We start from the raw sequence: 25,326 nt of genomic DNA on the forward strand, positions 1-25,326 counted from the left end.
ACTACAAGGCAGTAGAGTAGGCAGAAGCACATGATTTTCTTTACAGATTATCTGTCTTATTTACTGCTGTGTGAATATAGTGACAGTTCTAGCAAACATGACAAAAGGTTATTGTTTATTTTTTTTTTATATATGATAAGCACTCCCTACTTTTGCTCTGCCAATGCTGCTGTTGTTTCCACTTCCACTCCATCATTCACCTGCGAGTGCTTTTTTGATGAAGTGCTTCGTGTGGGTTTTCCTTCTATGATGACAATAACTTGACATCAACCTAAGATAGGTAGCTAACACAACTCTACACTAACCAAGGGCTGAGGAGGCTAACAACAAGCTTATAAGGCAGATGGTAAAAAGCACAACACTCACCAGCAACATTCAGTGCCCAGCTGATCTGTTCCCACAAATGGGCTTTTCTGTCTTTGTTGTAAAAGTTTCTTACTAACATCATACAGCTCAGGGAAGACAGAAACAAAGCAACAGCGACACTTTTCTAAAAGGTTCTGGGATTTTTTTTAACTAGAAGCGCTTGGAGTGGTGGCACATAAAAGACACTGGGCACTTTGCCTTTTGTCTAGGCTCCCGCATACACTCTCTCCTCACTGGGTACAATTAAAAGAACACACTGGTGCTCTGAAAAAAACAAACAAAAACAAAACACTATGTGGACACGGCCTACCTGCAAAAACCAAAAATATATGGAATCATACAACAATAATTGCATTCCACATGTGTTAGTTGATTGATATTGTTTTTATAATTAAGCACCTTTACAATACAATTGACAGTTTTTTTTTTTACAAATTAGCACCAGGGTTTAGGCATACAGTATTTTACATATGAATATATTACTTTGTGAATTAGATTTACTCCTGCATGTGTTTGAGTGGGCATGGCAAACATGTATAAATCACAGATGAGCATAATTTGTGTTTTGTTCCAAAATGATTAAGAGCAACATGTTAACAACAATTTGAATTTGAGAGTTCAATTGACGGACAGAGAGACAAAGAGTGAGAGACAAAAGGAGATTTACCTTATTGGGATTTGAAGCAGTAATTATCCACACACACTGAGCGTTGCTCTCATACTGAATTGGGAAGTTCGGAGATGTGAAGGTTCCTGACGGCCCTTGAAGATTACTGCCACATGTCTTCACTGTGAACAGAGATGAAAGAACATAATGTCATTGTTTTTAGCAGCAACTGTAGAATTTGCAGTGGTATAAGCATAAACAGTTGTGTACTGTTGAGTTACAGCACAACAGAGAGACAATTACCTGCATAATTAAGCCATTAGGTTTATGTTTAGCAACAGACTCTCAGAACACATCCATCAGCAAAATCTAGCACGTGTGGATCAAAATAGCGGTGTAGTAAAAACAACTATAAGTGACACTAATACAATTTCAAGAGTGTGGTGACAGACAAGGAAAAGAAGAGAAGGGAGAATTCTCAAGTGCGGACTAGAACAGAAAGAGAAGCAGAAGGCCAGAAAGATGTTATTGATACTGTCAGCGACGTCTCCCTCGATAGAAGTACTTAATTGGAAGCTATTGGCTGTGAAATACCACAGGATTAGCTAGTATTGACTGATAGAGACACTCACCAGCAATTTACTCTCAAAATCTATTTAAAGTCAACAACTTCCAACTACTAGCTGGGTAAGAATTACATTCCATCTTAAAAAGACGTAAAAACAAAAATGCAGCTTGGGACTACGCACATCTAACATTCAGACACGGTGCTACAATTGGGCTAGGGGTGCTTTAGCCACATCACAAATCTGCAAAGGCCTCTCAGACCTCTCAAACATTTTAGAATTTCTAAATGATAAAATATATAACAGGAGACAACCAGTCAATCCAATCCCTGGTTGCATGCTTGTGCAGCTAGTGTACCCTATAGTTTGTGTGGTTGTGTGTGATGGTGAAGCTCCCACTTAGCACTGGGAAATCAAATCTTGGGGCTGGCCATACTCACATTAGATATAACAGAATGATGTAACAGGTACACGTGCTTTCGTCTACTTGAGCATCTAAGCTAGCTGTGGTTCACCAATTGTTTGAAAGTGTTCAGCTATATGGTTTGCGTTGAAATTCAAGGACTTTCAAGTACATTCTCAAGCACTATTTTTTCCTTTTCGAGCTCTCCACTTAAAGCAAATAATTCATTTTCAAATATAAATTTCTATAAGACATAAATAAATGATGTCTCTCTCTCTTTTCAGTGAGAGGCTACTTGCCGCAGTCTTTATAGGCATTACTATATAATCTTCAACAAAACATTTGAATGCATGAGTGCTTATGCTTCTACAATGCACCACTTCCTTGCACTTCAACAAGTTCCAATACAGAGAAAGTTTCAGAGCAAGAGCATTAATGCAAACACATGGAATAAACATTATAAAGAAAGTAAAAATCATAGTTAAAACAGAACCACCTGAAAGAAGCGCAAGGAAACAATGCTAGCTGGTACTCATGTTTTACTTTAAGTTTTCGGCGTAGCTATGACGTCGGTTGAAGAGAGAGGATAACAAATCACAGTGAAAGGCTGGCTCGTTAATCTAAGTCATGTTATGTTTAGACATGCCAACATAGTCTTACTGGCTTGCTTTAGTTGCGAAGTAAAAATAAACTTCGGTGTTGGGCAATACACCATCAAGGCAAGGAATAAAGGGGAGGAGTGGCGTGAGATGGTGACACGTCAGAATTTAATGTAAGAAAGCCGAGCAAATTCTGATTCTGAGCACTTAAGCAAGAATGAAAAAACTTGTCGAAATAAAAGTGTTATGTGGTTCATTCGAATTTCAAGGACTTTTATGTTCTTTATTTATAAAAGGGGCTGTTTTCAAGGCTTTTCAGTGCTTGATTTTTTTTTCCCTAAAGCACTTTAAGCACCTTGTGTGAACCCTGTGAAAGTCTCTATGTGAATCCATAGAAGCATATTAACCTACTGTGTGTCAAAACAAATTCATACAAACTCACCAACACTAACTCTGAAGCTACACTCAGTGGGGTGTTGAAAATGACACATGCTAGTTGTTCGATAAACCAACCAAGCCTTTATTAGGCTGTGTGCTCTGACTGGATGTGATAGAGAACCTGCTTGTCTGTCCTTGGGTCGTCCTGTTAGAGTTGGGAGGTAATTTTCTGGTTGGTTTGAAGCAGTGTTTGTTCCTTAATTAGTTTGTTCAGCGGTAGGCCACGGGAACACGTACAGTTAACAGCGGCACACACAAACCCACACGCACACACACACACAAAAAAAAAAAACAAAAGCATGAATGTTTATATGGCCACATTTTACAAACAGGCACATGTGCACATGCGGTGACACATACATTGACACGTGCTGTGCATCCAAGAAACACTTAACGCGGCAAAATAATAGGCTTGCAAGCACACGCAATTCGCGGTGTAACAGCAGGTTTATGTGGCAAAAAAACTCCCGGGACGTGCATCCGAACAAAATTCACACATTCTCACCATGCAAACACAGTTCACAAAATAAAAACGCACCCACACAAACACACCTCTGTGACTTGGTGGTGAGAATGAAGGCAAGGGGCAAGTAAAAAAATCATACCACAGTGTGTTTGTGTTTCTTTGTGTGTGTAATGGGGTGTGTCCGTGAGGTGCTGTAAGAGAGTGTCAGAACAAGTACAAGATCCCTTAGAGACAACCCTATATCTCTCTAGTCTGTTTCTCTGTCTGTGTCTCTGTGTTTTCCTGTCTCCCTGTCTTCTGGATCTCTGCCTGAGTTCCCCCTGACTGAACCCGCTTGATGCTTGTTTCTCTAATTCTCAATGCATCTTCAGTTGACCTTCTCTTGTGTTCAGCTCACTGCAATTTATAAACTGATAGATACATAGAGATGAGGTGTGTGTATGCGTGTGTGTGTGTGTGTGTGTGTGTGTGTGTATGAGTTGCACGTGAGAAATGACCTATCTGCATGTCTCAAAGTGTGTGTGTGTGTGTGTGTGTGTGTGTGTGTGTGTGTGTGTCTGTGTGAAAGGGTGCGTATGTGTGTGCGTTGACAGCTCAATCAGCGTGGCCTGAATGAATGGCCATCCCATCACTGTGCCAACAGCAGAATGGGCACGGTGTTGCTATAGCGATAGCGCGGAGAGAGTTATCACCAGAATTACCAGAGGAGCTAACATCCCATAATTTATATTAAACTCCACCCTTCTCTCTGCGGCTCCCTGCATCCATCCGTCTGTCTCTGTCTTTCTCTCTGCACCTTTTTTTCAAGGTGTCTCGCTCCCTGTAACAGGAAGTGTATGTAGTTCATGATTTACAGTGCACTTCATCATTTACTCTTAGTGTCTGTCTATTTCTCCTTCTCTCTATTTTTCTTCCTGCCCATTATGCTTGTGTCTTCTGTATGTTTTACTCATCAGAGTAAGATTGACTAAGTGCAATTTTACGTGCCAACTTGAGCTTTATCATTTTATCCGACTTTATAAGGCTTTCGAATTTAAAGTTGAAGTTTTGTACCTTTTAGTTCACCACATTTAGCTGACCACTGTAGCTACTAGCTCCTTTGCTGGTAAAGACTTTAGGTACAAACATCACTTCATAAAATTTCATGCATATCCTTCTGAGACGCTGTGTCCTCACATGAGTACATCACAGTTTGGGTTTACTTGAGCTTATATTTCATTCTACTTAACTTAGACCTGTTGTCCTCATTCATGGACACTTTTGCCAAGTCAGCCTGCAGCCAATCCCAACACAAAAGTGGACAAGGTCCAAAACCTGATCACATTTTATGGTTGAAACTTGTTTATTCATGAATAATGACATTTGTAGTTTGATAAGCCAACACATTTGACCAATTTTAGCAACAGGAACAAGCTAAGACACTGTTAATTAGGAAGTACTCCTTTGAAGACATGGGGACTTTATTATGGTCTCGCTTGAGGACACTGGGACTTAATTATCATTAACAATTTTTAGTTTTTTATAGTCATTTGGTCCTACTGATCACGAAATAGCTAGGAGAAACTGAGAAGGTATACCAGACAAAAGTGTAGGTCTCAGGAAGATATTATGTGTATATAGAGTACACACAGTATATGTATAACGATCTAAAATCGGAATGAAAAATGCTTATGTTGATGCTTTAATTATATTATATTATTATTTATACTTCTGTACTTCTACTAAAAGGTATTCTATGCAGGAATTGTTGGCTCCTGTTTGTTAGCAGTGAAAGTGGAAGCCAACCTCCGATTCACGAGCTTTGCCCGTTTGGTGTTTTGCCTCGCTATACTTGCATTTTTTCAGCACTGTGTCTGCCATTTTTGTAGCTTCCTCTTGTATGGGTGCTGTGTGTTTGGCACCTGGTAGTGACCTCACCTCGGTGCTGTACCCAGGAACATCCCAAGCACAACAAAATTAGTAAGGACTTATATACATCATATATACAGGTTCGAAGGGGTCTTGAATCAACCTGAACAAGTTCATATCGTAACAATGTCCCACTCACTGTATGTATCCCACTTTCTACGTAGCTACTTACTAAGGATTGCATCTGCTGAGCATCTATGATCTGAACTGTGCCCACAGCAATGGTCTGTTATTCATAAGAATAATCTGCTCTTCAAAAATAACAGAACATAGAATGCTGTAATTGACCAATCAGAACTGAGTATTTGATAAAAGCTGTGTAATAATAAGAAAATACAGGCAAAGAGCAGAGTCTCTGCAGAAAAACCCACCACTACAAACTTCAAGTGGGTCATTAGTGTTGATTGAGAAAGCATACTTTTGTATGAGTCTATACATTCTTTTTTGGAAATATCTTGCATGGTATACCTTTAAAGCTGGATTTATCAATACTTTTCAGCCTTTTGGGGGCAGCTGAACCAACTCTAAACACAACACTGACATATTACTACTAGCATACAGTTGCCTATGTAGCCTACATATCTAGCTGCTATAAACCTTAAGTTGGAGTTTTTAGTCTGACAACCTGATGCATATACGTCCAATATTCCATCTTCTTTTTGCTCTGTTTTGGTTTCCACCACATTCAAAGGAACATTTCTGGCCATTTAGCTGCTAAATACTTAGCTATGTTCACTGGCAAGTTGCTTAAGTTGTCCATCTGCAGTTAAGTGCTCGGCAGGTAGCATACATCAGTGCTTTTTCACTGAAAGAAAAATCAGCTTGCTTGAGATTAGGTTGATGAGCGTTGAGTTTGGAGGATGGAAAAACAAAACAATGAGCTAAAAGACACTAAAAGCTCCATGGAGGTGCACATCAGTGCTAATTATAGGAGTGGCACCTTTTATATTACATGTCATGTGATGCATTGTTAGTGATAAAAACACAGTGTGCAGTTTTAAGCAAAATTATGAATGCAGGACTTCTACTTGTGATGGAGTATTTTCATAATGGCTGTCTCACAGCTTCTCTGTCCGTCTGTGTGTCCAACTTCGGTTCTGCCTCTGTCCTTTTCTGAATCTCCTTCTCTCCCTCTCATCATTATTTATACTGGCACACAGTATGGAGGGCTTGAAGCCAAAAGGGCCACACTATCATTGAAGCGATAATGAATTCTAGATCAAATTAAAAATTTTGATGAGGTCTATCTGGTACTAAAAGCATATTGTTGGAATCACAAGCGAGATTAACTGAACGCTTAAGGCAGAAACCGCAGTGTGTGTGTGTGTGTGTGTGTAGCAACATATCCTCTTTTGAGTTTATATATTCAGATCAACTGGATTCCCCCAGGAGTCTCACTTTCTCTCTCTCACTCTAACACACACGTACAAATGCACACTCACATAAACCGTTGGGATGCGGACCAAAATTAAATGATGTTTCAGGCAAGGATCACACTGCCAAAGCCTATAGTGTAGCTAAAATGCCCTTGCTCACAGTTCTCCAAAGTTTTGTTTTGTGGCTTCAGAGCATAACTGCACTGGGAAGGTTGTTGTGAGAAATGTTTTCAGAGCCTGAATCTTAACGCCGTTCGGCTTCACAATGTTTTGACGTGGTTCTCCATTCTAGCATAGCAGAGAGTCGTAAGTGCTTCCTTTGGTCTGATCTCTGCCTCACACTCAAGGTCTATAACTGCTGCTTTCTCAGCAGGACAGCCTTTGCGGTTAGTGAGTTGTCCCCGCAGCGGAGGGCTCAGGTTCAATCATCCATACAGCAATACCTGCTGAAGCATACCAAGGACACTTAACCCCTACCTGTTCCAGATTATCTGCCTGACCCTCCACCCCGACCAGAGAGCGTACACAGAATTGGGGATGAGGTGAATCAGATAGAAACTAAAATCAAATCATACGGATGAGTTTTCAGAAGTACACAATTCATGGGCTTATTTGGAAACGGCATGCTACTTGACCAGCAACGTGCTCTTGGTACCAAATACATCTTTGGTCCCATTGCTCGTTTGTAAACTGTTACTATTGCTATTGGTGTGGCTCATGAAGTAAATTTTATCCAGTAAGAAGATATTTCGGCTATCAGTGCTTAGACTGTGTCGTATTTTCTGAGCTTATAAAGTCAAAAATCAATCAGTGGTGTGCTTTGGTGACACTGCAACATAATCTACCAGTCCATCACAAAATGCCTACAAGCTAAATGTGAGGTGATTTTAAAAAATGGTTAACTTCCTTATGATGGTAATTTCTTATCAAAGGAACTTCATGATTAAAGTTTATTAATTATTAAAGGATCATACCCATAAAAGGAAATTTCTTATTAAAGTCACTTTGACAAGGATGATGTGTAACCAACCAGACAGGTAGGCTAAAATGAAAACCTCAAATCACGATTTTGACAGAAAGGGTTGGGGGCCATCTACTATTTTCATGTTGATAACAAGGACACATATTACTTGTCAAAGCTATCGTGTTCATTTTTAATTACAAGTACCCTTTTGTCTTGAGTGTGTTTGACAGTTTTTATTTGGTGCCATCAAGTCAAGCAAATTTGACTTTGTATGAATATTACAGAAAACATTAATGCAAATCGAATACACTTCAAATCAGATTTTTTGGGGTGGAACCTTTTTTTAAATGCCACGGGCTCACACTGAGCCTTAGATCACTGTGTTGGGCCGTTTCAACAGGCTGCCTACGGGAGCAGATAGACTGACCAATGGACAAGGAGAATGATTGATGACATCATTAAGCTGGCACACAGCGTTCCAATGGCCCTCGCTCTGGTCAGAGCTTTAATGGGCACACACACACACACACACACACACACACACATACAAAGACAGTCATTTAGTGTAGTCGTTGTACCCTGCTGGCACACTGAAGTTTCTTTCTTTTGCTTCTTTCCTGTTTGAAGTAAACATATGTGCTTGTGTGTGTTTGTGTGTGTATCAGTTTGACATATAGCACCCTCTGTTGAGTCAGTGTATTCAGGCCGATCAACTGAGCTCCCCTGGAGTTCACACACCCACACACACAGACAGAGAGAGAGTTGGCTTAGTGGCCTTGCCATCTGTCCATTAATCAAGGTGCCACATGGACTCCCTCTCTCATTTTCTCTGTCCGTCTCTCTGTCTCCGTCTCTCTCTCTCTCATAAAGTGTTGTAGGAGTGGACAGAAGGACATTGCGATTTGATGGTTATTTTTGTAGTTTATTTGTGTTTAGTTTTGTAATCGCTTTATTGCATTTAATAAAGTGATTACCACTCTGTCTGTCTCTTTGTATTGTTTTAGTGTTGTGATATAAACGGCACATTTTCAAGATACATTCACTTTATTTTCTCACTGATGTTCCAAACGACATATTTAGCTGTATTTAAGTGTTTTGACAGAGGTGACCCTTTAATAAATCAGCTGGCTTGATGCTTCCTGACAGATTGCCTCTCTCTCAATGTTATTCATGAGTTTCCACTTTAGCTATTGGCTGGTCTGGATGTAAAGGTCAAATATGAGCTGTGTTCTGCTAGACACAGCCTTTCTCTCATTCCATTTTTGTTCAACAGGATAAACAAAGTAGGCTAAATAAGGACACCCGTGCGTTAGAGAAGACAATGTTTTCTCACTGAAGATCAAAGATACATGTAATAAAACACAATTATAGCCACTCTGCTCTCACACACCAGCTTACCTGTTGAAATCATTCCAAAATCTTATTTATTTTCATGCGCCCGCTAAGCCAGTCGAGATACAAACAGAGGCATACAGCCATTTTCATTGGGATCAAGTACATGGTTCTGCTCTTGTGTGTGTTTGGTAATTTGGTGGCTTGAACACACTTGTGCCAAGGTGGATGGAGTGGTGCTCCTCAGGTTGTGTTTATGCAGATGCAGCTCCATGTTTTTTGTTGGCTTTCACATTTTGGAATGAAATTGCAGTGGCATTTCCATCAGCTCAGACCACCTCTTCAAACATAGCGGGTACCTTAATTAAATTTCAAAATCAAAATAGGCACTCAACCTTCTGTATTTTTCCACACACTTGAGTGGTAAGCTGCACGGGTTCCATGTTTAGACAGTGAAAATAATTTGGAGTATGCCCTTTAGTAAACATAAATGTAGCAAATTGATAATTATCCTTTAAACATTTTACTGTAATGTATTGTAACTTAATACAGTTGTGGCCTAACTGGACATATATATACATGTTTTCTAAAAAAAAAAGAAAAGTTTTGTTCGCACCATTATGCATGATCAGGAAATGCAGTGTCTTTTTAAACCTAACTTCAAAAGATTAAAAGTTCTGTAGGCATTTCCTGGTGCTGTATAATCATAGGCAGGCCAGAAACTTATACAGAAGATGAGATGAACAGATATGACTGGCCATTAGTGAAGCCCACCATCACCCCACCTGCTGATATTATAGTATCCAACTAACAATGTAGTCCAGTGCTGGCTCCCTGTCCAGATTGTGCTGGGTTTGTCAGTGTTTCAGAAAGATCTGCTAAAATGAATTGGTCACACATGCACCTGCATCCAGAATAATAAAGCCTGATGCACTCAGATACAGTGATGGGTCGTAACACGTTGGATTTAGTCTGTTACATGCGTAATTCTTTAAATAAATTGTACTTCTAAGAGTAGTTCTACAGAATACTTTCTGCTCTTACTTGAGTATGTTTGTGATGAAATGTATGTACCTCTACTCTGTTACATCAGACAACACACTTCTCACTACTTTACCAGCTACATTTAGCTCTAAATCATTTTGATATTCAGCTGAGCTTACCCCCATGACAGCAATTGTCCCACGGCAAGAGATAAGAAACTACTAGCCAATCGTAGCACCGCAGTTGGAACAGAGGTGTGGCCCTATCTCTTCCACAACCCCCTTTCAATTGACTACGGTTCAAGATCATGTCAGAAGATGAAACGCCTACGTCTCCCTCATTAGAGACACATACACATCCCTGGCCCAACATTCAGATCCTGTTTGCCCTTCAAATGACAACAAGTAACAGACATATTATGCGCCGACTACTTTGTAAGCCCAAAACGGCAGACATCTCGACCTTCGAGAATTCCACATCGACCACATTTATTTTGTCAAATTCTGTCTGGTTCTGGATGTGACACTTCGACATCAATAAACGTGCACTTTGCATTGTTATTACCTGTTAATAACCTGTTTGAATGTTACACATTGCTGTAATGAACTGCATTTAAAAAGATTATTCGCTACTTGAGGAAGACACTTTTTTTACTCTAACTCAAGTAGTTGTTTTTATGAGTCATTTTACTTCCACTTGAGCCAGTATGATATTAAAGTCGGTGCTTTTACTTAAGTACCATTTTGTTTACTTTCCCCACCACTGGTCAGATGCCAAGTAAATCCCCACACTTGATTGGACATCATCTGCATGACATCAGGTAAAGGTTAAAGGAATGCTGCAACCACAAATTGACCACTTGTCTATCAATTAGTAATGCCATGCATTTTCGCTAACACCTCACTATTTAAAACTGAACTGAAAGTGACACTTACCGATGCTCTCCTCCAAGCCAGACTCCAATATTAACATTTTTGTAGGGAAAATGCATGTGTTTGGTAGGTACTGAGCACATGACTGGGTAAATGAGTCTTGTATTATACTGCATTAGCTGTGTGAGTTTATAATTAATTGTTTTGATATAGCTCTGCTTTTGTTTAATGTCATCCTCACTCATTCACTAAATTACTATGTTTGCTGTTTTCCGTGGAGACGTGCAAGAAGTTTTCTTCACAGGTTCAAGGTATCATGGCATGACTAATTGATATTTGTGGATGAAATATGCCTTTAAGGTTACTTAATTGTCTCCCAAAGGAGAAAGTGGTCTTGAAGATAGAAAATTTTTTGTATTAAGTCCAGACATGTCAATATTACACCCTGGTTGCTGACTGGTGAAAGAGGTAGCAAAACCTATGAAATGAATGATAAAGAGCCACAGACCACTTCTACACAACAGCCCAGTTTAATCTACTTACAGTCTATTAGCTTTAGACGAGCCATTCCCTCTCGCCTGTGAGGCATTTTTATTTTCAGAATTTCAATATTGGGTCTTTGTCCCTAAGGGGAAACAGTTTTTTTTTGTGAAAAGGTTTAAAAATAGAAGAACTGTCTCTATATTTTTTCTATGCTTTTCAGCAAATCCACCGCCACCAAAACACCCCATTTCAAGCTTTAAATGTATACTTGCAATGTTTACAGTTGCATAGTATTGTGGTTTCTCTTTTTTTTGTTTTGTTTTCTCTTTCGAGTGATCTTGGCATATAGCTCAAATAAAGCCACAGCATTGTTGTCAAAAAGATACTATTCGAGTGTTACATGCTTGTCCTTCAAGCAACCTCAGTGTGGTTATCCTGGGATTTATGGGATTTTTGAAGATGGATGTCTTTCTGTTCCACCAAGTAGGACAGTGATATACTGCATAACAATGACGCTCAGCTGCACTTGTATGAGCAGTAAACAAAAAAAGTATATTCCAACAATATTGTCTGAACAAGCATGAGATGTAGAATTCAATGGCATTTACTGTTATGGGTAGATCTGTCAAAGATCATGTCGTGCCCTGAGAACAATGCATATCATGAATAGTTGTTCCTGCTGTGGCTTTCTGGCATAGGGTGGCAAAAATTGAGTTTTGCAGATTGTATTACGGAACCCTGCTGGAGTAACAGTGCCCTCCATTGTGAGGTGCTTTAAATGACAAAGATCAACTAGCACAGACTCACTAGTTACTTAGCAACAACCATGAAGCAGGATTGTGCACTTTGTCATGGCTTTGTCAAAAAGTTGCTCACTGAACAGTTCCTCGTGCTGGGAATACCAGCGGCTGTGTTTTAAATTCAACAGAGCTTAAGCAAGGCACACCTGCTACTCAGACGCCACGGCAACTCAGTGAAAAGTGTCTCACCCTGCCCGTACACCTTTCCTTCAAAGATCCCCGCTGACTGATGGCTCTGTTTCCCAGTGATAGAGGTCATCCTTTTTAACCATTCACCGCTTCAGGGGACAACATCAGCCACTTTTAATGTCACTGGCAGTCTCCCTACGGGGAGGCTTAGCCCATCATCACATGCAGGTAAATGTGAGACTTGATTGGCCTAATGTCGGCAGCTATATTTAATTGCTCATTATAAAGTGTTTAGAGATGATGAATCCCTAACAGCCATTCACAATCTTAAAGAGCCAATCAAAGGGTATCAGCACTATAATATCTCTGATAATGAGCTGGGTAATAAGGTTGATTGGCAGGGACCAATCAGAACCCAAGTGAGACAGTCACATCCTAACTGCATTGGCCAGGTTATATCCTGCAGGCTTACAAGAATCTGCGCTGTCATGCTAACAAAAAGCTTAATGGAGGTCAGTCCCCCTGTGTGTCTGGTTCACAAGAGAAACCCAGGATAGAAGTCGAAGCTTGTGGTTCCACTGTGTCCTTTAACCAAAGGGCAAGGGTGCAGGACCCACTGCTGGCTGGCATCTGCCCTGCTCAGGTGTCCCCGAGCAAAATATTGCCCCCCTACAGACCCCCAGGGTGCTACTCTGGAGCTAACCTTGCACATTGACCTCTCAGTGCAGGGTTGATAGAGAGGAAGTTTCTCTACGAAGCAGGGATGGGCATTTTAAGTAATTTCTAGGGCTGCACCCTGAAAGTCAGATTCAATCTGTCTGAGAGACCTCTCAACAGACTGAGAGTCAAGCTTTTTTCTTTTGTCACTCAGTGTGCAGTGTACTTTGACGGATGTTTCGGTCTGCAGGCGTAGCTGCAGTTTGAGTGCTCTTTGCTTTCACGATGCTCTCCCGCACAGGCAGCTGCGGACCTAGGCCCAGGGTGAGTGAAATGGAGACAGCTTGTTCAAAGGAAGAGAGGCTTTACCCAGTCAGGCTCTGAGACCATGCTATCTTCTAACTTCTGCTCAGAAGTGGTGAATTTACAGCTCACAGCAAATTAATTCTATACAGTCTGGCTTAGTTTGATATCGAGTGTTGGCAAAAATGCTGTTGCACATTTATGATCCCTTGCTAGGGTAGCTAGCACACATTAGCTTGGAGGGCTAACTTGGCTTGTTTACTATATCACATGAATGTCACTGTCACTCTAAACATCCCGCTGAGCGCTGACATAATTCTGACTTGGGTGTAGTCCTAGTAATTTCCATATTTGAGTACTAGTGAAAAATCTTATGTAAGATTCGGATTGTATTGTCCAGCAGAAGTGTAAATCACCAGTTTCATCATGATACAACATTATATATCGATTCTTTGAACAACAATACGATATTTGCTGATAACACAAAGTCTGCCACGATATGATTTCGATTTGATGTGTTTTAGGGGTTTGTGATCAATATGAGATGATATCATCTGCCCGTATAACACAATCACTTACAAAAGAAGCTGCCACCCCTTTCTTTTTTTGCTTTTGGCCATAAAAGATAAAAACAACACATAAATAAAGTATTTGTAACCGCTTAAGTTTATTCCTGAGTAAACAACAATATCCTCATCGCCTTTCCCCCGGTTGCTTGTTGTCTGCCTGCCGCTGTCTGACTGTGACACAAACCTTCAAAATAAAAGCGTATCCTAAAGATTAGGGATGTTCGTGGCGACTAATTTCCCTGTCGACTAAACGAGAATTAGAATTAAGAATAGTCGACTAGTCTAAAAAAGGGAAAACACTAAAATTTAGCACTAGTTTTTGTTAAGTATTTGAAACACTGTCCCAAAAAATATTGTGTGCATTAAGAGCCCTTTGCAGCCTTTAATCACAGTCTTAAAAAAACACGTCAGATTATAAATGCCGCTGAAGTACAACACACTTTGCGCCATGTGGTATGAATGTGAACGTCTACTTGAGCATTACCGCTGGGAGGGAAACTGCTGTCTGACAGCTCTGTAGCCCCCACTAGTGGCGGGCGGCTGCATGACAGTTAAGCTGCCTTGTACATGAATAAAACACTAATTGGTTTAACCAACTAATATTTCTGGTGCCAACTAGCAAAGTGGCGGACATTTAATGATTTAGACGTCTAATTGAGCGCATCCCTACTAAAGATGACGATATGGTTTGATGTTTTCACTTTGCTTCGTAGACATTGGATCGTTGATCATTTTACGATGTATTAATCCAGATCGATGGATTGTTACACACGTATTGGCCAACTGTGAAGTGTGATTTCAAATTCATTTATTAAACAAGCAATGTTCAATTAGACTATTAAACCATAAGTTTACAGTTAACATGAATAATGAAAATATATTAAAAAGTATTTAAATGACAGAATTTTGTGCAAAAGCACAATAAACTCCAGACACGTCCATTAAGGAAGCGCAAGCTGTGAACACATGTTCAAGTCAAAACAATATTAACAATAGCAGTATAATAAAACCAGTGACAACATCAAAGTCTTACATAAATTAACCATACTTTTGTTTTGACTATATGGGGTTAATTAAGACATGAGTTTATTCATTCTTGTTTAAGTAAGTTAGCATGTCCATATGCTCTAGGGAGTCTCTCAGATGGAAGAGATATCGCAGGTATAGTCAGGTTTAGCCAGCACACTGAGTTTCCTGTACCTGATATTGTTGCTTTGCCACCACTGCAGGGGATTTTGGTTTGATGGGATGTACGCTTTAAAGTACTGCTGTGATTGGCCATGTTGCTGGCGGTGCAGTAATCCTCTCCGTTTATGCACTGGTCTGTCCTAGAGATGTATGTATTTTTTAAAGTAGTGTGGAATTCTTATTTTATATTGATACATGTATGTATTAATGCTTAGAGTAATTTTCATTTTTTTATTGTTATATGTGCAGTATATTTCACGCCGAGGGACAACAGATGAAAATTGGTGCTATATCTGGTGCAATATATACACTGTACTGTATACTATCCCTGTTTTAAATAAACCAATAAAATGAAATGAAATGTCTCAAGCTGTGTGGTGCCTGTGATTTGGGAAGTTGAGCATATACTGGCTTCCAAATGATGCCCACCACTACAACTAAGCAATAACTATAACAAAATGAGCATCCAGGTCTGGCTGGATTCTTTTCTTAAGGTCCCTCCTACAGTTAGATTGAAACGAGGAGTTTGCAAATGCTTCTATTTAACATTTCTATCTAAGACTTACGTTTCAGATACTTTGAATCTGTTAAAAGAAAAAGTTACATCACTTGGGTAAGCAAAAGTTTAGGTGGTGTTCATATGCTAATGTCTTGTGATGGATATAGTGAGCTATACTTTTACAAAGGCTATAATTTAAATGGAAAGAGTAGGTGCAACATTCTTTTCCGCCGTTTTTCTCGCCACCTTCTCCTCCTCACTTTCTGTCCTCACTTTCTCTTTCCCTACTTTTTCCCTCCCTTGCAGTTCTATATCTCAGTGATTATTAGTTAGATGTTGAAGCTTGTTCTCTCCCTCTCTCTCTCTCACACACACACACACACACACACACAGACCTACACCCAGTGAATATTGGTTTTTATGTTAAAGTATGTGTCTCCAGCCACAGTCTGAAGCCTAGTGAAGGGAGACATGACAAACGACTTTGGCATTTAACATGACAGACGCCCTCTCTCCTTCTCTCTCTCTCTGTGCATGTGTGCCTCTGTGAGTGTGTGTGGAAAGTCTGAGACTAAAACAGCGGCAGATGTAAATCGGTAACCAGTACAGGAATCTGAAGAATGAATGTCTAAAACATGTTAATTATCAGAGCACTTAGAGAAATGATGAAAAACGCACACCTGTCCCCATTAAACATTAAGATCTGCACTCACTTTTCTCGCCACACTGCATGTACTGTATGAGCAGATTACACATCTTGTGTCACTTTCAAAACTGTGTTGCAAATTGCAATTTGTATGGTATACTGAGCAATAATGATCAGACCTGGTGCTTGTTTACAGCTGTGTTTATCTACAGTATATTGCGTCTATGACAGAGGGTGTAATTTTAGGTCATGAACAATCACTATCATAACTCCCCTGATGAAAGCGTACAACCGCAGCATGTTGGTGAGGCGCTACACTGCAAACATTGGATTATGGAGTGTTTTGTTTCAGAATTTCATAGCCAGAGGCTTGAAACTGAATTTGGATTTTTTCCACTATAAACTCAGCACTACAAACTCATCCTGAGCAGAGGCCAAGGCAACATGCTGGCAACATTTTGAGGCAGTGTGCGCGGGGAGTTGTTGTGCTTGAGTGTTTTCTTATGTTCACATGTGTGCTTAATGCCTCTTTCTCCATCTGTATCTGTGTCTGCCACTGCGGTGTCAGTAATTTGTATGCTGCGAGCTACTTCTTACCTTTGCAGACCGGTCTGTGGTCACTCCAGGCTGCGAAGACTTCAGCCACTCTCTGGCAGCTGATGGTTTTACTGCCCTGAAGAACATAGTCTTCTCCGCAACTGAACTGCACCACGCTGCCAATGCTACACACAAACACACAATCACACACACAGGGAAGACACAGAGTCAGACAAACCGAAAATAGAGATAAAAGATTTCTCTAAGTGCATATGTGTATTTTATGTGAATGTTTATGCATCTATGTCTGACTATAAACATGTCATTTAGAGTTCCTCTGTGCAGTCCGTGAGTGCAAATTGTACCTGAAATCGCCGCCGTGGCGTTTTCCATTCTCTGGCTCTCCCGGGTCAGGGCAGGAGTTAGATGCCTGTCTCACACCACCTTCATTTACTACACAGAGACACAGACAGGTGGAGAGCCAGGGACAGACAGATTAGAATGAGGGACAGACAAAGCTTACAGTAGACTCTCCCTTTCAAAGTCATTCTTTTGGTAGCATTTAGCACAAAACGTCCCCGGGAAATTTTAAAGCCCTCCGCTTTCAGTTTCGTTTCTGGAAGCCTGCCTGCCTCGTTGCTTAGTCGCTTTAGAGAGAGCAGGAAACAGGTGGAAGGAGGAACACATTAGATGGACCAGGAGACAGACGGGTTAGACGGTTAGGTAGGCAGACAGGGACGACACGGCACCCCAGATACTATCTTAATGCTCGCAGAAACACAGGAGCTAATCTTGACAGTAACACTCCGAACATCACAGAGACAACAGGCAGAACTGTACAAATACTTTGAGACTGCGACATCACAACAAACATGCATCTGACACAATGCATCTCGACTCTGCCTCTGTCTCCGCCTCTAATTACAATACTGTTGTTGACAGTATAGGTACAGTATGTCACTCAACTCTCTTCTGCCTCCCCTTTTACATAAATAACCTCACAGCTATATTTCATTGGCTTTTGTTAAACAACACTAATGTATAGAAAATGGAAAAAAAATGTATTTATTTAAGTTTACGTTTTCTCTTGTGCATTTCAAAGCTTTAAAACTTTAAAGACACATACCTGCTGGGTTAACTTTGAGCATTCACTGATACTATTATTATTAATATTATTATTAATTTAGCAATTAATGGTATACTGTGCAGGATTGTTGTTTTTTTTGTAAACACACTCACCGATTCACTCTTGTTTGGCATTTTGCCTCGCTATATTGGCATTTTCTCAATGCTGGTCACTACCTTTTTATTATGCCTCAGTGTCGCTTAAACGCTGTGGGGGTACACGCCCACTAAATTTCCCGAACTCAGAGTCTCTGCAGAAAAATACACTGCCATACACTCCTAGTTGGTCATGAGTGATAATTGAGAGTAATTTCTTATGTATTTATGTACACTGTCTTTTAGGAAAATCCTGCATTGTATGTCTAGGATTTATTTATTTTTTACTCCTCTGTATCACTCGTATGTTCATTTCATCCTCACAGTTATCTTTGCCTGTCTTTGTTTTATTTATCTTTTATGTCATGTTATATTTGCCAAAATTGTTCTTGTGTCATGTCTTTTTGCTTCATTGTCTTCACTGAAAATCTTTTTTTTTTTTAATTGAGCAATGGACAGTGTTTGTGTAGGTTTGTGTGTGTTTGAAAGAATGCAAAACACAAACTCTAATTCAAAAGCTCTCACTGTACATTTTTTTTTCCTGTGGTACTTTTTTTCGAATACCGAAAGGGATCCATCATATGCCATAAAGCTGTTTCTAGTAAGACGGCACACAACAAAAGTATTAGGAGTAAGACAGCGTTTTAATGAGCCCGAGTCCACTGATGACCTATTTTTACTCAATTTAAATGCCCCACGTGACGGGATCTCTCGTACTCCTTAATGAGATCACGGTGAGAGTAAAATTATTTGAATAATCCTTGAGTTCCCCTCATCTTTCATTCATACCAATGAATGTAAAATTAGGCCACTCTGAGGATTTTTGTGTCTTTTTTTTTTTTTTTTTTTCAGTCGTTCATCCTCTCCTAATGTCTGGTGTCAGTGGAATATTACCAGAGGGAAAAACTGTCTTGGTGTGCTTATTTACTTCAGCTATACAGCAAACAAAACACCCCTTGGTGTATTTTGATATTCAAATGCATGGACTGATATTCAAATGAGAGGGAAACACAACTAATCATGTAGTTTTGGAAGAGTAGAAAATTCAGCTTATTTCTAAAGCAGCAATTAGACGACAATGTGGCGGCGTTCCGGCGATCGCTTATTTCAATAGTGTGATGAAATTACGTTTGATTGTGAAATGACATAATTCTGTTTATGTTATTGGGATAGAGATGGACATTATCGTCATGTCTCATAATTTTTTGTACTCTGTATACTTTCACTCAATGAGTTTAAACTTACTTCACCCACCGTAGCTTTTATATCTACACTGTATTTTGCTGCTCTAATAAGTCACTGTTTACCTCATCAAAACAAGGTGTTTTTGCGCACAACACAGCTCCAAAAAATATTTCACTGAGAGAAAGCAAAGAGGAAAATGGGAAGAAAACGGAAATGAGCTGCTAAGTTTGCAGTTGGTACAATCATAAATAATATTACACTATTAGAATGAAATAAAAAATGAGTGTTAGGCTGCAAATATTGTTTTTTAAGGTTTTTGAATCCCTTTTTTTATGGATAAAAAGAATACTGATTAAGGTCTTTACTGTTTTAATATAAAAGCCAAAAAATAGCACCCTCAGTTTGCTGTTTTACTTAATTTCATATGTGTTTACCGGCACTAGTTGCAAAACAAGTATGACTTTATTTTATCTCAAACAAAAATGCTGACGCCAGAGAACCCAATTATGTGTAACAAACACATGCAGAGTGATAATACTGCCCATCTCTTCTTTCACCCAGCCGGTCTGGGCTATCCGACTAACATGCATGTACATGTTTAGTCCGTATCAACAAACCCAGCAGGTGGTTGGTGTGTGTGTGTGTGTATTTGTTAGAGTACATAGTTTGTTGCTTTGTTGGAGCGGCTAATTTGACCATCTGGACTATTAACACCATAACAGAGGGACTGGTTACAGTATCAGTACTGTGCGCACACACTCACACAAACAAAACCTGCCCAAAGTCACGTACTTACACACATATACATACATGCGCATTTACAAAAACACATGTACAGAAAACATAAACATGTACATATGCACGGACAAACACACACACACACACACACACACACAGCTTTTGTGCTCCACTGGAGAGTTAAACCAGTCGCAGCAGAGCAAATTAACATCTGAGCCAATCAGAGCCAAACTAATTAACATACAAATTCACATCTGTAGAATCAAACCTCAACCATGACTCCCGAACCTGTCAGGAAACCTGATGGATCTGGGATGCGCCGTGTCTCTGCGCTGTGCTTAGCTCAGCTCATACAGTATTTAAGAGATTCACACATAAACTCACACATTCGCACACACAAACACAGTGTGGACAAGCAAATAAGGAAAACAAGCCAATAAATCAGAAATGTTCAGGAAAACATCATTATTAACAAGCATGCAAACAAATTAAGACATGGACATGTGTTGTATGTACATTTTGGTGTTAAGGTATCAGAGCACATGTGCATGTGTTTACAAATGTCCTTGTAGGTGTGCAAATATGCACATATGCATGTTTAATATTTATGTATGAACCTCTGTGTGTGCAAATGTCTGTTTAATAAATGTTTGTACTGTATTACATGTGATTAAACATACATACATATGATGATTCCCATTATGAGTGTGTTAAATGTGTTAGAGTATGTGTGTGTGCGCGTGTGTGTGTGTGTGTGTGTGTGTGCATAATACAGACAAAGAGAGAGCAGAAGAGGAATAATAGACAAATGAGTGAGGGAAAAAAAAGTGGGAATTGTAAGATAACCCTAAAATATGTGAGGTTTATGCGTGCACTGACAGCTTTAATAAGTGGGACTTCAGTAAAACAAAAAAAAAAGTCCTGATCCTCTCGGAGATTTTTCATGCTTCCTGTACATGTTCTCTCAATGTCAGAGTGTTGAAAAGGCTTTGAGCGGAATGAAATAATATCCATGTGACCATTTTTACATTACAGTGTGTCAAATGACTTATGAACCATTTTGCACCCTCACACTTGATAATTTTACTTCAGGGTGTCTCATTAAAGAGTCATATTAAAGAGTTATTGTCAAAAGTCGTACAACTTGGGAATTTCACAAAGTGAGAGCAACTAGCGGTAGTTCAAAATGAAGAGTAGTGGGGAACTTTTTGGATTTATTAAAGGTGGACCCCCAAATTTTACTATTGCGTGGAAAGATTAGAATGATAAATCCACAATAGTGCTTTAATTTGCTGCTGACTGAGAGGACTGGAGAATAATTGAGGAGATACATTAGTTTCTCTTTGGTTATTTTACCACTGGCCTCTATGGCAGAGGGATGTTGTCATGAACTTAACCCACTGAAATCTGGAGAGACTTCACTTTTCTTGTGTTGCTGTCAGACACCTTTCACAAGTATTTAAACCTGTGAACCCTGAGCAATCTGCTGCAATTTCTTTCAAAAACATGGGGGAAAAAGGCAATAAGTAACTTGGTAAGAAATTGCAGAAAAAAAAAAAATCTAAAAAAATAATATTATAAATAATATTTAAGATATATTTTTTAAAACTAGGTAAATAAATAAATAAATTCTGTTACAGAATTATTATTATTATTTTAAAGCACCCCTTTCCCCTTTTAACTAATTTTCTTGTTTTTTCTCTTTTTACCAGTTTCTTTCTTATTTATTGGGTCATTTCTTCTTTCTTCGCTTATTGCCTTCTTCCCGTTTTTTAAAGAAATCAAGCCAATTTGCTCAGGTTTCAAGGGGTTAATAATTGCTTTGATGTCTTGTGTATTAAGGTCTACAAAAATGTAGTTTAGGTGTGTGATCAGAAGGGAAGAGAAGAGAAGAGAAGAGAAGAGAAGAGAAGAGGAAATAAAGGAGAAGCGGTAAACAATATCACAACAGCTGATTCACATCCCCTGAACAAGCCCAAAGCGAGCCAAAACAAACCATGATTAAGCTAATCAGAACAAGCCGTGATTAAATATATCAAAGCGAGCCATGAAGAAGCATGCATAAACCAAGACACCATGACGAAAACACATATACAAAACATCAAACAACAAAAACAGTCAGGCAGAACGCAAAAGCATGCTCTTATAAGGCTGTGGCATTTTCAACACATTTGTGTACCAGAAAAGGTCACGTTGTAGCCGCAACTTTTAGCAATATGTCGGTGTGAATGTCACCATGTTGTCTGCAAAGGTAAGTCAATGAACAGAGGCACAAATGTGTTGAAACTAGCAGCCGTTTTAAGAGACAAAATTTTAAAAAAGCAAACCTAAAAACAAAGGCAGTCCAAGTCAAACCAAGCCATCAGACGTTAGTTCATTAGCCATAGTGACATTAAGATGTGAACTCACATATTGAAAACTTGTTGCTGGAGTCTTTGCCAGGGAATAATTTAACGCCCCGCGATTTAAAATCTACTGATCGCTTCACTGCGGAGGAGAACAGAATACAGAAAAGAGGAGAAAAATCAGAGAACAGATTGGATAAAGTGGAAAAAAAAAAAAAGATCTAGCGAAGGAATTTTTCAAAAAAAAAAAAAAAAGAAAGGCAGATTCTTCTCCCTCACAATGCTGAGAGAGAAGAGTACAGTGGAAAAGAAAAGTTACAAAGGCAAAGTAAGTTTTAAAATGGTGGAAACAGATAGTGAGAGGGCCAGAGAGAGACAAAAAAAGAGAAAGACAGAGGCAGACAGGAAAGAAAGTAGGAAAAATGATCTCAACAATAGCACCATTCAGGGTTTTTGTTCATAGGATGCTTAATCTTTCTCTTTCTCTGCCACTCAGACACATACATCAGATGTTGAGGTGTTGTGCTGGAAGCCCAGTAATATTCTGAACAAAAGCTGGTAAAGGAAATTGCAGCTTTAATCAAAATGACAATGATGCAGCTCTGTAATCAAAGCATTCAGATAATGGTAAGTTAGAAAATAAATGGTTCCTTTAATCAGCGTAAATCAAAGACAAGAGGAGACAAACTGATGGAGGGATCCTTGTCAGTGTGAGCTCTCTATTCTTACATGGGGGACATCATTTCATTACAGGGGTTAGCAGTGTTGTGCCTGTATGTTGCTACCGCTCAGCACGTATGGCTGGAAAGACAAAGTGAGTCGGTGAGAGCTGTATTTGAAATCCATGTAATAATAATAAAAACAAAACACCCTGGGGTAATCTCAATTTGACTCCCTCTAGATGTTTTTTTTCCTGCTGTCAAAATAAATGAATACATTATCAACATAAATGATAAAAACATAAATACATATATATCTTGTCCTCGGTGACAAAGTACAGTGACAAATCAGTTTAATGAATGTCTGAGAGAGTAGCTGACAGACGTCGTTTTCATAATGACCCCGCTAATCCGCTGAATGGTGACAAATGGCTGATGAGTTAATGTGTTACAATTATCCTAATGTTATACAGAGGCTACATATATGCACATACATCACTTACATTTTATTTGACATGGTTAAATTACTTTGTGTGTATTTTATGCCAACAATTATCCTAATGTTGCTACACACATGCACATATGTTAGTGGCACTCTACTTACCATGCTGACATTACACCAAGTCCATTACTGTGCTAACAATTAATCTAATGCAACATGGCTGAACACCAGTGCCATTCACATCTTATTGTGTTAACTTACCAGCATGGTTATTTAATGTATGTGTGACAAGAGTAATAGATTAACTAACCTTGTAAAATAGCTGTGAATACAAAACTTAAGGATTGACTCAATCAGGGCAATTTATTTTGATCAAATATACTCTGTAGCTACGGCATTAATAACATGAAGTATCATTATGTGGAACTAAATGTTAACACTATATGTTTAAGCACTTTAAGCGTGACATATGGTACGCTATAGCTGATAGTTTAAGATGTCAACACTGCCTGTAAAAATTGCATGTACCGCAAATGTTGACAAACTTGTGCACTTAATTAGACAATTAACATTATACTCACATTTGCTTACATTAGACATGTTTTTTTTTAAAATGCCAACACATCATCTGGTCTCATGAATTAACTGCACGTGACACCTCCTAATGAGCTTGTTTAAAATCAAGTTCAGATGGAGGGCAGGAAGTGACAAATCCATATATTGTGTGGATTGGAAACAGAGCAACGTGACTATATAAAAGGGTTGGATGAACCTACAGACAGCAGGTATTGTCAGAAAATTAAAACACATGTCTGATGTGATCTAAACAAAACGGAGTAAATGTTCACGAGATCTCCTAACGTTACTGTCCTTACACGGCGAGCTGATGAACGTGTACAACAGATGGGTGCTGTTTTTTGTGTGGTTGGGGCCATGACGGAATTGACTGTCAATTGAATAAAAGTGTTTAAGTATAACTGTCTTTTATATTTCAACTCTGTACATGCATAGACCGCTGTCAGGCTAATGCTACTTGGTAACGTTAGCTAACTTTTGCTACTATTTTCTACCTACTAGGTCAATTGTTTCCACAGGTTTGGTGAAATGCATTCTCGGAACCCATCAGCTACATTCGGCATCTGACTTCCAGCAGACGGTGATACAGCCTCTGGGGGCAGACCCCCGATTTTTTGGCATTCCGGCTTGATTTGGGTGGAGGAGGTGAATTTCTGTTTCTGACTTCCGTTTACATATAAGTAAATATGTTGAACCATTGCGATGGATTCAGAGTTTGCAGTGACGCGAATTATGTTCCGCCTCGTTAGTTCACCGCACAGACCGTTTAACCTGGCAACAACTGCAGCCGGCTCAAACGTGATTGGTCAATATCACGCGGACTACAAACAGCCTACAACCGGAAACCAGGGCTCTTCCGCTCTTCTTCTGGAGGCAAGATCTCTGGGGTTTGCCTACAGACTCTACATTCACTGAATGTAGAGTCTGTATATAGAGACTAGGTGAAATGTTGTTAAAAAATCAGGGTTGTGGCAAAAAAACACAGACGTAAAGTTGTCACAGCACATTGTAATTGAACTTTCGCTAAGCCCCGCCCCTTTGTGATGGTCTGACTGCACTCCCTGAAGAAATATTATCATAATTTTGGAAAAATGAAATAGTGATTCCAGAGAGAAGCAGACAGAGGGGTCTACAGGCTGTGTTTGAAGGATATATCCAGGATGTAAAACTGACTCAGCAGCAACAACAGGTTAAAAAGACAAAGATAGTTACAGTAGTTATAGTAAACTTTGCTGATACTGAACCAGCTATGTGTCATCGCAGTGTGTGCAGATGAACGGTGGTTAGCTTCGCCCGTGCTGCTGCCAGCACCTGAACTTCCGCCACCAGACAGGCAGGGATCTCTGAGGGAAGTCAAACAGCATTCATCTGCACACACTGCGATGACACACAGCTGGTTGAACATCAGCAAAGTTTCCCTTCACTGGTTCCTGTACAGCAGGGGAGGTCTTTTTTCACTGTTATAATC

At 39.5% G+C, this 25,326-nt stretch overlaps 1 protein-coding gene across 5 annotated transcripts in view; it reads right to left on the minus strand.

The window, feature by feature from the left end:
• LOC117263130 (CUB and sushi domain-containing protein 3) overlaps positions 1–25,326 on the minus strand; it is a 479,142-nt gene that overhangs the window by 159,169 nt on the left and 294,647 nt on the right. For all 5 annotated transcript variants that reach the window (XM_033636295.2, XM_033636294.2, XM_033636293.2 and 2 more), the window contains 4 exons: positions 22,246–22,323; positions 17,058–17,145; positions 16,753–16,877; positions 1,034–1,155 (listed from right to left, as the gene is read on the minus strand). In XM_033636295.2, coding sequence (XP_033492186.2) covers positions 1,034–1,155; positions 16,753–16,877; positions 17,058–17,145; positions 22,246–22,323 — 413 coding nt within the window. The remainder of the gene's footprint in view (positions 1–1,033; positions 1,156–16,752; positions 16,878–17,057; positions 17,146–22,245; positions 22,324–25,326) is intronic.

This window comes from Epinephelus lanceolatus, chromosome 16 (assembly GCF_041903045.1).
Source record: "Epinephelus lanceolatus isolate andai-2023 chromosome 16, ASM4190304v1, whole genome shotgun sequence".
NCBI classification, from domain to species: domain Eukaryota; kingdom Metazoa; phylum Chordata; class Actinopteri; order Perciformes; family Serranidae; genus Epinephelus; species Epinephelus lanceolatus.